This window comes from Xenopus tropicalis, chromosome 1 (genome assembly GCF_000004195.4).
Source record: "Xenopus tropicalis strain Nigerian chromosome 1, UCB_Xtro_10.0, whole genome shotgun sequence".
Lineage (NCBI taxonomy): Eukaryota > Metazoa > Chordata > Amphibia > Anura > Pipidae > Xenopus > Xenopus tropicalis.
In genome coordinates, this window is record NC_030677.2 from 160471309 (window position 1) to 160484838 (window position 13530).

Genomic DNA, 13530 nt, shown 5'->3' on the forward strand with positions numbered 1-13530 from the left:
ATTACTACAGAGAAAAAGGAAATCCGTTTTAAAATTCTGAATTATTTGAGTAAAATGGAGTCTATGGGAGATGGGCTTTTTGTAATTCGGAGCTTTCTGGATAATGGGTTTCCGGATAAGGGATTCCATACCTGTATATATATATGTATGATATGTTGGGATCCTTCTCTCCCCGGCACAAGAAGATATCCCGTAGATTGCAGCTAGCCAGTGTGAGCCAGCTGTAGGCACGTTGCACAGACACTGCTGTTTATATGTTACACAGCATGCACCCATGCCTTACATATCTAAAGGGCGATTCACCGAGTGATCAAGCATTATTCCACATTGCAAAATCGCTGCAGGAATGTTGTGGTTAAGTTAAAGTCTTAGCTATGCAAATGGCCAGGAAGTGTGGAGGCTCAGCGCTCGACTGGGCAGGTCCCCAGCTCCGTAGGTCTGCAGCTGCCTAGCAGGGGTTAGAACACTCCAGGCTGTATAGCAGGGGGCCACTATGGAAGCTTGGAACCTACAAAAGTGGAAAGGAAATAGCGTTTAATTGGAAGTAAGTAGATGGGCAGGAAAGAGTCCTGTTGAACTGCTGCGGGAGGAGGAGGAGGAAGAGTGGTGAGTCTGTGTGTTCGGCTACAAGCATTACATAAAGCAGTAATCTTCAGCCTGCAGCTCTCCAGTTGTTAATCTACAACTCTAGCAGCCAAAAGGCTGGAGAAAAACAGGTTGGAGCTCTCCTCTTCTTTATGTAACGTTTATATGTTTCTTCCGAACGTTAATCTTTCTTGTATTACATGTCCCTGTGTTGTCATGTCAGACTTTCTTCTACTAACACACAGCTTCTCCCCTCCTTTCTCTCTTGTTCTGCCTACTTCTCCCCCTTCCAACTTGTTCCGAAGCAAAGAATAAACCTTGTTCCTGTAGCTTTGCTTTACTCCTCTCCCCTGACACAGATTTCTCATTAGCACTGTGCTAATTATAGCCCTGCACACACGCAGTTATAGGAATGGAGGGAGAGTACTGGACTTTAGCCATGACAAACTCTTCTAGAGTTCTGTCCCACTTTAAGGGGGTGGTACCATGTAGAGGAGGGGGGGGGACTTGTAAAATCTCTTGAAGTAAACACTGGCAGTGGGAGGACTGTTACTTGAAAATCACCATCGCTGTGGGTCACGCTGACTCCTAAAAGACACTACACAGAACTTCTTTGTGTTCTTTTACTGTATCGTGGGTTTCTGGGAGTTGTACTTCACCAATTATTGATACATTTTTCAGTGTTATATGTTAATATTAAGACTTAACCATCTTCTATTGATTGCAAGCTGTTGGGCAGGCCAGCTACCCCTGTGCTTATTTACTTACGTTTTTATTTTGGCAACTTTGTTGAGAGCAGTAATGTCACTCATCACTAAAATGTGTTTTGCCATTGAGACTGACAAACTCCTTTAATAAAACAGATTTAGGAAAATTAAACATGTGTATACCGTGTTGAATGTATGTAGATATGCATATTTTATACTGCTGCTACTTGTATATATATATATATATATAATATATGATTATTTTATTTTTTTTTTCACGGCAGTGGGGAGAAGAGCAAGCCTCACAGTTTCCCCTTTGGCATCAGGCATCATATTTACTGTCCAAATGACAAACCTGCCTCGAGTACCTAACCTTTAATCCACAAGGCGGTCTTAGGGGCTGCTTGTAAAATGAAGAAGGCTTAGCAGATGTTTGTAGTATTGTGATGTTCTCACTGTAGTAGAGGACTGCCCAAAAACATTCTAATTCTGGATATGTTTAGTATTACTGGCATGTAAGCCTGCACGCTAGATCTTTTTATTGAAGTATGCATTCAGGGTTTTTTTCAGCAAAAGATTTGGGTGTGGGGACCACTAATTCTAGGTGCATTGCTAGTTATTAATTCAGCAAAGAAGCAAAGGTTGCCCATGTTTGGTAACCCTTAGCGACTATCTCAGAAATCATTAGCATTTACTAGTTCTGTCAGAAAGCAAACATTTAATGTTATGAGGCCTGGACAAACCTAGGAAGGTCAGATATGAACTGAACTAGAAAGCAGATTAATTCTGGCTTGATTCTTATTTTTTCTTTACGTATGCTTCTATGTAGGCCCTCATCTTCCAGTGTGTTATTAAGACTACTTTAAGGTTACTAAGCTTAGTCCAACCCTAGAAACCATTCAACAGTATACTTTCTAGAATTAAAAACTACAGAATCAAAATTTCTTTTTCTGTATGCAAGAATATATTCATATCATTTAATTCAAAGTTTCTGTTAAGTGTTTGGGCAAATGGATAGCACACTCTATATAGGCATCTTAAAGGCAGAGGCCCTACAATCTATTGTATTGGTGGAGCATGACCAACATTTCAGTGGGTCACTTGGTCCAATCCTGGATTAAGTTATTTCTCAAAATGTCTTTCATTCTCGTTGTTTGGGGGCTAAATGGGGAATTGCAGCTGCACTCCAGAAAACCAGTGTTGGGGTTAAGTTGAGACATAGTGATACTGGTTCTTCAGCATTTAGGAGTCTAATCATCTGAAAAGACTGTAGACTGTCTACATTTTTCGACATAATGTTCTTGCTAATTTCATCAATGAGTGCTCATTGACATCCTATAAGCAACACACCCTGAAATGTAGATCACATTTTGTTTGGCAGTGGAGCTGGAAGTGGCTGTAGCCTGGGGGTTTACAAAGGGATTCAAATGTTAGGAAACCAACCTATCCATTTAAAGCAGCCACTTATGGGTTTTTAGTTGCCTAATGGGACGAGTTTCTGCATAACTGTATGACAGTGATCTCCAACCTGTGGCTCGGGGGCAACATGTTGATTCTCAACCCCTTGGATGTTGCTCTCCAAGGGGGGATGTGTCCCCAAACCAGGTAGTTAGTTTGGATTCCTGACTTGGAGGCAAGTTTTGGCTAAATAAAAACAAGATTTACTACCAAATAAAGCCTCCTGTAAGCTGATAGTGTGCATAGAGGCTACCTAATAGCCAATCGTAGCCCTTATTTGACACCTCCATGAACTTTTATGATGCTTGTGTTGCTCCCCAAGTCTTTTTACATGTGACTGTGGCTCACAAATAAGAACGTTTGGGTACCCGTGCTGTATGAGATGCAGTTACAGAGGAGGGGGGAGCTGCCTTTTGTATTTTGTATTTGTATGTCTATGGGAGATGGTCTTTCCATAATTCGGAACTTTCTGGATAATGGGTTTCCGGATAAGGGATCCGATACTTGTATCAAGATAGTTTGGAGATTGAGGACCACAGCCCATCATTTCAACATAGGGATCTGCTTCACTGTGCAATATACAGATATACAGCTTCCCTTGTTTCTTTATTCCTACAAAATTAGCATATATGTAGCATTATATTAACTATTTATATATATATATATATATATATACAAACAGTTCAAAAAGCAGCACACCAAAAGTTAGGAACGCTACCTGGGTGCCTGGACAGTAGGATAAATGTATAAAACAGCAGAGAAGACCGGCACTCACAGGCAATTTTTCACATTGGAGTCATCAAAAAGGCATCAAAATCAGTGAGGTTCTTTATTAGTCCGACGTTTCAGTTCCTACAGGAACTTTCATCAGGGTCCCTGATGAAAGTTCCTGTAGGAACTGAAACGTCGGACTATTTATATATATATATATATATATATATATATATATATATATATATATATATATATAATATATTAGTAGAACGCAGAAGTAGGAAAATGCCGCACTCACAGGACTTGGTGTAGACAAATAGAATAGTTTATTCCAACATCAACCTAACATTTCGGCTGAAAACTCAGCCTTTCTCAAAGTGAAGATACACACAAGAAACCCACTGATAAACACTATGTGGCGCCAGAATTGGACACATGACGTCACTCACATGTCGGCCAGGGCCCACCCCCCAAAACAGTGTGCACACAACAATGTGAAAAAAACAATGTGAATATACGTACATATATAGTATACAACATGCCATAGTGATGACGATAAACAGGACCCAATAAAGAAAAAGAGAATAGAGAGGAAAGAACAAACGGAGAAAAAATAAAAAGTGGAGAAAATAAAAAACGTAACCGTATTAGTACAAATGTTGCTATGTCTCCTTCTAGGAATATATTTTAGATCCTTTCTATAGTAATAATACTCATGTACCCATAGTGATAGGCATTGTATCAGAAACATCTATGCATCTTTGAGCAATTAATAGATGTTCATAATGCTATGTCAATGTATGTCAATGCTATGTATTTATTATTAAAATCATCATAACAATACAAATCAATTATTTGCTCCTGTAAAGTATTTGTTACAAAACCTACATTGTCCCCTACCATCCATGGAGCACAGGTTGATTACTGGATGTTCTGAAAGAAAATGAAATATCAAAGGAAAAATCCATACTCTTCTCTGAGGTTTTGAAGGGCTTTATATTAGTTTAATGGCAGTTGGAAGAGAAAAAGTTTAGCTGATCAATTTTCTCAGAAAAAACAAAAGTTGTTAAAACAGAGCAAGGAAGTTAAAAGCAAAGAAGATAAATGAAAAAAGGAAAATAAGAATATTAAGAATCATGAAAAAGAGTGAGCCCTTGTTACAGTAGGGAGGAAGAGGCGAGAGGTCACTGGTGAGATTGTAGGTAAAGCGGGGGGGAGCTTTGGCCTCAATTTAATAGCATCTGTGTCCCATAAGATCGTTATGAAGGTAGTCATATATTGCAGTTCATAAGGTGTCAGACCCCTGTAGTGTTTTGTTGTAAGGGATATGATTGTATGTTATATGGCCCCATTCTTCTCTAAAAGTAGCAAAGGCAGTGGTCCACAGTTGCCAACTCCCACCTCCACACTTTCTACCAAAACTGAGTTTCCTGTGGGACAGGCACATCCATTGGTAGATACAATGTGTGGACAATGTGTGTATCTACCAATAGATGTGCCTGTTCCACAGGAAACTCAGTTTTGGTAGAAAGTGTGGAGGTGATGCCGTGATGATTACTGAGCTACTCTGGAAATAGAATATTACCAAGGAGAAAAACATACATGGTTTTGGCACATAAATAAATAGCCATGCTTAGAACTCCTACTTAAAGGAGAATGCAAGTCAAAATTTAAACAGCATACTGCCCAATAGTCCTCCTATTGTTTAGTAAAAACGTCACACTTTTGGCTCACCTAATCAAATATTTACTCAGTCATGCTTACTTCACATTTTCTAGAACAGGCAGCCATCTCTAAAAAGGTATTCTCCCTTCCTTTCCCTCCTTGCTTCATACTGCACGTGTTTCATTACCTCCCCCCCTCCCCTCTGCCAGATCCACTTCTGATTGGCTGGTGGGCATGTGTAGCTCAGAACAGCAGACAGGATCAAGTTACACACATGCTCAGAGAATAGGAAAGCTGCCGCTGGCACCTACAGGAAGGGGAGAGAGATTTCAGTGATGTCACTGTAGGCTTCACACTGCTGTAGGCTGCCAGCACCATATCTCAGAGAAGCAAGCAGGGATCTGGGAATTTAGATATGCAGTAAGTACTTAAAAAGAATGCCTTTAGACTTACTTTTAATTTATATTAACCTTTCATTGTCCTTTAATGTACACCAGGGGGCATATTTTATTAATATTGGAGACAAATATCACCAGTGAAGTTGCCCATGACAACCAGTCAGCAATTAGTAATTGCTTTGGGCAACATCAACGGGGATATTTGTCTCCAATATTAATAAATACAGCTACGCCCCTAAATCTCAAGCTTATCTCATCACTCTAGCTACACTCTGTGCACGGGAGCTTGTTATGTAATTTTGATTGATACTCTTTAGAATTCTTTAAGATCATTTTGAAAGGCTCCTCGTTACCTCTCATATCGTTATTGGTTGTTTTTGTATTTAAATCTGTATGTTTAAGGTATACACACATTTACTGTACAGTGCTGCAGAATATGTAATAATAAGAATACTGGCCATAATATATCATATCACTACATTTTTTTCACATAATATGCTATATTAATACTCAAATAAGATTTTGCATATATTTTTTAAAATTGTTAAAATCTTTTGTGAAGGTCATGGAGATATTGCTATTTAAAAAAAATCCAAGAAAAATTTGGTGCATCCCTAAACTCTAAAAGCTTAGAACAAGATGTGCGACTGCTCATGCTTGGTCTTCCTTTGCAGCAGCAGATGCCCCGCTCTAACCAGGAAGAAAAAGATGAAAAAGAAAAGGAGGGTGATAGAGACGAATACAAGCAAGACCTGGAGAATGAAAAGGATGAACCTGGAAAGTAGGTTGCTTTTCTGGTTTGATTTTTTTTTTTGAGTGACTTCAGTAAAATAACCGCTCTCTTCATAGGCATTAAGCATCTAATTGCATACCATAAAATGCTTCATCTATCCTATATAGAACCTGTTTGGGATGTTGTCCTTTGAAGACTTTGTTTATATTTTTAGAGTGTCCTTGGCAACTAAAAAACTGATGGCTTGGATGACACAACTTTATTGTTATTCTTACTTCTGGTTTCTTCTTGTAATTGAGTTGACTTTGTCTCCATGCCAGGATAAGTAAGCCCACAAGATAGCAGCAAGCCTATAAACTTCAGAAGAAAAGTGAATATATAGGCTAAAACACCACTGTCTATATCATACTAAACTCTTTAATTTTGTTAGGCTAGCTACCCTTAAGGTGGCCATACACGCACCGATAATATCGTACGAAACCTCGTTTCGTACGATATTCGGTGCGTGTATGGTATGTCGGCGAGTCGACCGATATCGCAGGAAGCTGCTGATATCGGCCGACTCGCCGATCAGACCAGTTGGAAAATTTTGATCGGGCGCCATAGAAGGCGCCTGATCAAAATCTCCCTTCAGAGCTGAATCGGCAGAAGGAGGTAGAAATCCTATTGTTTCTACCTCCTTACCTGCCGATTCAGCCCTGAATGGTGTGTGGCACATCTGACGATGTTTCGTGCGACCGATGGTCGCACGAAACATCGGCAGATCGCCACGTGTATGGCCAGCTTTAGGGCTGTGACAGATGGGGAGATTAGTCGCAGCGCAACAATTCTCCCTGATATGCCATTCCACCGGCTAGAATGTAAATCGCTGGTGGGATGGCATACGCGCCGCCAAAATCGCAGAAGTTTCCTCTCAAGGCAACTTCGACGATTTTGGCAAATCACTGCGCCGCGTATGCCAGCCCACTGGCGATTTACATTCTAGCCGGTGGGATGGCATATTGGGGAGATTAGTTGCGTGCGAGAGGGGAGATTTGTCGCACGGCGACTAATCTCCCCGTTTGTCACACCCCTTATGGATTAGTACTCAAACGTTATTTATCTACCTATTGGGGCTTGTTTCATGCTTCTAAAATCGGAACCCATATTATAGATATTATATGACTGATAATGTTAATACCGCAGCTTCTTCCAGCAGCAAGCACAAATGCACAACTCATGCTTTAAATGGTTATCTAGGGAGAAGAATGACGACACATCTGGTGATGAGAATGATGACAAAGAAGCAGTGACAGCAAAAGGGCGCAAAACAGCCAACAGCCAGGGCCGACGTAAGGGGAGGATTACAAGGTCTATGGCAAATGAGGCCAATGAAGAATCGACTGCGCCCCAACAAAATGCAGATTTAGGTACTTTTTTTTTAATTCACCGATAATAAGCGCTGATTGTTACAATAGTTTACTTTATTTGACTATATTGTCCAGACTAAAACACAGGCTTTTAGGAGCAAATGCTTTTCCAAAACAGGCAGGCATTTCAGTCTGCTTCATAGGAGATTTCAGTTGTAAGGGTAAAAAAGGGGGCTACCGAATATGAAGGATTTTACGTTAATGAAATCTTGTTCAAGTATTTATTTTTCAAACTGATACAACTTCACTTTTTATCTCTTGGCTGCCTGTACAAAAATGATCTTTTGTGCACACTTTTATAAAATGTTGTTTGTTTACTGGACTCAATATTTGTGCATTCATGAATGAGCAAGCACACTGCTTAGGGGGGAACATTGGTCCAGTGACTTAAGTGACAATTGTGCATAGTACAAAACTTTTCCAGCTAGTACTGTACTACGCACATGCCAAGTCTAAAAAGGCACAGTAGATTTTTGGATTAGTAAAAAAAAAGATGGTGGCACCCTGCCCTGGTGAAAACTACCAAGGATCGGTGCATTTTTCACAGAATGAGAGCACCTTCCTGGGGTAAGATAACATTAGAGACTCTAGAAATTAGGGATATAGAAAATCAAGGATATGTTTTGGAATTTTTAGAGAGTTCCTACTTCTTGATGTTTAGCTGAACCGAATATGAATCATTTCAGTTATGTGACTGTAAATCACTGGACATTTTTATTAATTGATGTAAGTTTTTTTTCTTTTTTTATTATTTGCAAATCAGGCACATTTGTTTAGGTTTTTAGTCGGATACAAAATTTTGGGAGTGAGCCACTTTATACACTTCATTAGATTTGGCCAAAAACGTACCTTCAGGGCCTGAACTAGGGGTAGGTAGAAGCTTCCTAGGGCGCAAGGCTTGGGGGGCACCAGGCAGGTACCTCTCCCGCCTACCCTTGGTCTGCACTCCCTTACATCCCATCGTCCGCATGCCGCAACGTCACTGCACATGCATGGGGGTGAAGGACTCTGGGGCGAGGTGGCCTAGGGTGCCCAGTCAGCTTGGCCCAGCCCTACATACTATCCTTAGCAGAATGTGTGTCAGAGTGATACTAATAGAAGCAATAAATGGACTGTTGTCTGTTTAGGTGGAATGTGGTGAAAGTGTCACATTTTTAACTTCCTAGAATTTGTTTTTGGGATCAACCAGCCTGCAAGGAGAGAATATGCTCTTTGCATAGCCTCTATCAAAACAACAACCAAAGACTGATAAGATAACGTTCATTTACTGTAAAGTCTTAAAACAGACGTGGCCTGCTTCCAGTGAGAAGATACATAATCAAACCTTCCGTACACTGGTAGAGAGGCTATCGCTGTAATAGCTGTCAGTGCCGCATAATCCATCATCATTAATTGTGATGAAAGCACTTAGACAGAATGTTCAGATGCAACCACAATGTGAATATTAAAAGGTTGAAGTTTGCAATTTGTGTAATGGGTAGCTAGGTTTCATCCTTCTCACTTTGCAAAAGCTGCGGTTGATATTTTTCTTGGGATTTGGGATAAAGGGTGTGTGAGGAGATGCCCTGTATCCAGCAAACCTTATAGTCTCTGTTACAGTTCTGCAGGATCCCCTGTTGTGGGAAACAGGGTGAGTAAGGAGTTTGCCCCACTTGCATTACACTCGTTGTGCCGGTCAACTATTTTTGCTGAGTGAGGAGTTTGTCATTTATTCAGTTATAAACTAAATCACAAATTTTAGATTGCCACAAAAAATATTACCATACTTTATGTTAGGATGCCTGTGGGACAAGTCAGTGTGTGTTGAGTGAGTTAGTGCAATACTGACTTGTTGGCCAGTGCCCTGCGACTGATCAGTGCTATCTGCCAACACATCAGTTCTGTCACACACCTGCTACCTTGTAACACTGAAAAGATGTGAGCGTGCCAGGGATATCCTGAAACCTACTGCATGTTAAAGTAACATAGTAGCTTCTCCATAATAGAGGGGAATTTGTAGCTGGTATTTATTATAACACTGGCCAGCAAATCAGTTTTGCTGACAGCACTAACAGTGCAGTGTTTTCCCTGCAGTCCCTGCCCCAGTGGTCTAAGGTCACTTTTACATAGGAGCCAATGAACCTGCCTTTATGTTTTTCGAGTGTAGTGGAAAACTGGGGTACCTGGTGGCACAGGGTGAACATAACCGACACCTTGCAGATGGTGTCCAAGCTGGAATCAAACTCACAACCCCATACGACTGCAAAGCAGAAGTGCTATTCACTGAGCCACTGTGCTGCCATAGAGGATGCGTATAGATTGATAGGCACGCACCAACCCAAGCATCTAAATTTAGTCTGAAGAGCCTCAACTTACCTGGTGACTTGATGTAACTTAACAGTGTTTCTTGACATTGCCCCTGTTGACAACCATAGAGACCCTGAGGCACAAAAGCAGATACAGTAGATATATGTTTTCTTTGCATTGGTGGGGAGGAGGAAGCATGCATGCTTGTTATGCTTAAGCAAAAAGATTTATTTTATCGACTAATTGCTCTTCCCTTTTGAGAGTGTGGGATCCTGTAGGGCTCATTTATTAAGCAAGTGCAAGGTGCACATTTCCTATGTAATGTGCTATTTGTTTCTTTGCTACATTATTTCCTAAACTTCTGGGTCCCCACTTCTGCACAACTTATCAGTGCAGGCACTAATTTGGCAAATCTCTCAAGTTGTTTTCCTATATCGATTTCTTTATTGTGGGAGTGAATGGTGTCATTTCCATCATGGTGACACTTATGGAAGCAGTGATTAATAGGTGTGAGTCGATCTGGGTGTTTGTGCGTGGAACATGCAACGTGAGCCATGTAGGTAACATCACCTTAAGGTTTCTTTGCATTTAAGCTGCTGCACTTTCCTGCACCTTCCTTGTTATTTAGCATACATTGGCATTTTGGGTCCAAGTCACATGTGCAGAGAAAGTGTGCCTTTGTAAATGGATGCAATTTTGCCCTGTATGTTGCACACTGAGTTCATAAATATTTTATGTTCTATATCTCCAGATACAGCTGTCTGGTTGCCCTAGGTTGCCATGTTGAGCTAGCCACTAATCACCTTGTGCCAAATATTGGCTTGCAGAGATAGTGTTACAGTATTGTCCACGAGCATGGGATTATTTCTGTTTCAGTCTGTATTTAGGATGGGAAGAATCATTTAATATTACAAAAAGACATTATTCTTTAGCTTGTCCTCATTTTCATTTTCCTTTGTCCTTGTCAACATAGATTATAGTCAGAAGTGCAAAATAAAATAGCGTCCCTGGGCTAAAAAAAGCTTAGCATATGGTTTGAAAAAAATCAAACAGTATAATTTTTGTGCTGTGACTATTACTGGTGCTTTCCTTATTATACATGATCTTAAGTTGTTTGCTGACCTGTGTCTCCCATTATACTAGTATTACAGCACTAGGGTACGGAAATGCAGTTTGACCTCTGTGCCAGCTCCATATCTATGTCACTACCTTCTAAGTAGAATGTACCCAGTTTACTATTGCTGACGTTAATTACGAACACTGAGGCTGAATTGACTCTTTTTCGGCAGGTTGTGTTTGTGTTTTGATTGTGTCAGTGTAAATACTTATTTCAAACTGAATTTTGCTCCATTTTTTGTAAAATACTCAGGCTCCACAGGATATGGATAAATAAGGTCTATTGAAGCTTATATAACGTTTTAAATAACTTTTTAGTATACATTTGGGCTGCCTCCCTTCCAATATTTCAATTGCTTAGCCAGTAAAAAAGTTTCTATGGCCAGAGCCAACATTATAAATTTGCTAGTAAATCTAAGGGGGCCATTTAATAACCGCCAAATTTTTTTTTGAAGCTGTCTATGGCGTCTTACAGGAGTCCCTCTGGCATTTGCCAGAAACTACAGATTGCTTGGCTGGGCCTGAGCAGTAGCAACTTTTGGCTTGCTTTGCAAGGAGCAGATACTGCTTCAGGTTCTGCAGGTAGGCCTCTCAAGCACTGCTGATTGCCACTGTGAACTCTCCACATATTTGCAGCTACTGACCAGTGACCCTGTGGATACTTGCTGGAAGCTAGGAGCACAAGCTGACATCTTATACCTTATTTGCTTGTGTACCTTAGGGAGCTATTGACCAAAATTATAGTAAGTTTAATAAATCTTAATGGAAAAGACACCCATGTCACATCAATTAAAGCTTATGTTAAAAAATTTTTTAAAAAATGGTGTTTTACAGTGAGCTATTAAATGATGCTTTATTCATTTATAGTGAAGGTTAAGTCCTAATGGGCTTAATTACCATGCTCACTTTGGTTTCTTTATGTCACTGTTAATTAGATACCAAAGTAGCTAGAGTGTCATTGGGGCCGAGTATATGCCTCTCCATCACTTTCTAAACTGTGGTTTCCCTTAAATCCACCCCAAGCTTAAGCACAGAGTTTCCCTTATGCAGGACTTCAGTGCCCTGATGCACGTTTATTCATTTCCCACTAAAAAGAGTGCAAAAATAATAATTCTGTCCTTTATTCCCTTTTACATCAGCTCCCGTTAGGTACTGGTTAATATGTAGACAAACACTTTGTCTGTGCCAACCCTTTGCACTTATCAGATCCTGCGCAGCTGTATCTTATCTATCTTATCTATTGTATAGCGGTTTTCCCTCCCCAGTTGCTCGTGTCCTCTGCATTACAAGCTTGTGGCTGTGGGGAATCTCTCCATGAAAGTAAATTACTTGTGATGTGCTTTGCAAGTGGTGCCAACTGAAATCTAGTTCACTGAGCTGTAAAGGATGTTCCTTCTTGTTCCCTAAAGGGCCACAGCTAATAGTTGTCTAGGGCTTGCAAAGGCAATCTCTCTGCTTGAAGAGCACTAATATTTTTAATTGTATTTGCAACTTTTTTTTCCCTGCTTGGCCCATTCTGTCCTTTATGTGAACCGCATGTGTGTTACTGTGGTCCAATCAGCACTGTGCTCTAAGTGCCCGCAGCTCATTGCTCTCCCTTTCATGGCCCATTAAAAGAGGAATAATTGCAAATGTTTCCAGCTTGAGAAACTAAATGCAACCAATGTACACAGGGATAAAAAGTCTTACTTGGAAACCAAGAGCCCCTGTGTATTCCAGCTGGACAAGCCAAAGCTTCCCTATCAAAAGCCCACATTATTGATGTGTCTTCCTTCACATGCAGAAATCCACTGTGAGTGTCGGGGTCACTTGGGGATAACTGTGCTATAATGCCACTCCCTGAAGCGTTGAAAGGATAATGTTCATGTCGGTCCTATGAGACCCTGATGCACACCATTAAAGGATACAAAGAGACGCTATTGTTAACAAGCTGTTACATGGCTGAGAGATTTTCTAGTACTTTTGTAACAACTCTTCCATAATTTGCAGCTGCCATGGAGATGAATGAAAGCTCACGGTGGACGGAAGAGGAAATGGAAACCGCTAAGAAAGGTGAGTGTGCCACTGGGCTATGCCAGTGCAATACCTGCATTTATTGTTTCTTGCCTTTTCTGCTAACACTCTTATTCCTACAGACATATGTGTGCAATATTACTGGAACTCAGAACTTCACTGCAGTGTTCCAAAGTTTCAGCTAGGTAACCCATAGCACCCAAGTTAGCACTTCTTTTTATACTTTGTGCAAACATTGCAACTTTTATATAATATATTACCCCATCCTCTCCTAGGAATTCACTGGGGACATTATTTAGGCATGAATTCAGTATACCAAAAAAAAGTTCCTTTAGAGACACTAGAACCTTTTGCACGTTGTTGCTGATCTGTATTACCAAGAGTGCTGGGAGCTGAGTGGGAATTGGCCCACAAAATGCAGAAGCTGTACTTGTCAATAAGGTGCA

General features: G+C 40.5%; 1 protein-coding gene across 18 annotated transcripts in view; it reads left to right on the top strand.

Moving 5' to 3' along the window:
• The window catches only part of ncor2 (nuclear receptor corepressor 2), a 225847-nt gene that overhangs the window by 123795 nt on the left and 88522 nt on the right, over positions 1 to 13530 (top strand). For 16 of the 18 annotated variants that reach the window (XM_012969087.3, XM_012969081.3, XM_012969148.3 and 13 more), the window contains 3 exons: positions 6202 to 6308; positions 7500 to 7669; positions 13061 to 13123. In XM_012969087.3, the coding sequence (XP_012824541.2) occupies positions 6202 to 6308; positions 7500 to 7669; positions 13061 to 13123 (340 nt within the window). The remainder of the gene's footprint in view (positions 1 to 6201; positions 6309 to 7499; positions 7670 to 13060; positions 13124 to 13530) is intronic. The other 2 variants (XM_012969102.3, XM_012969131.3) reach the window with 1 other exon arrangement.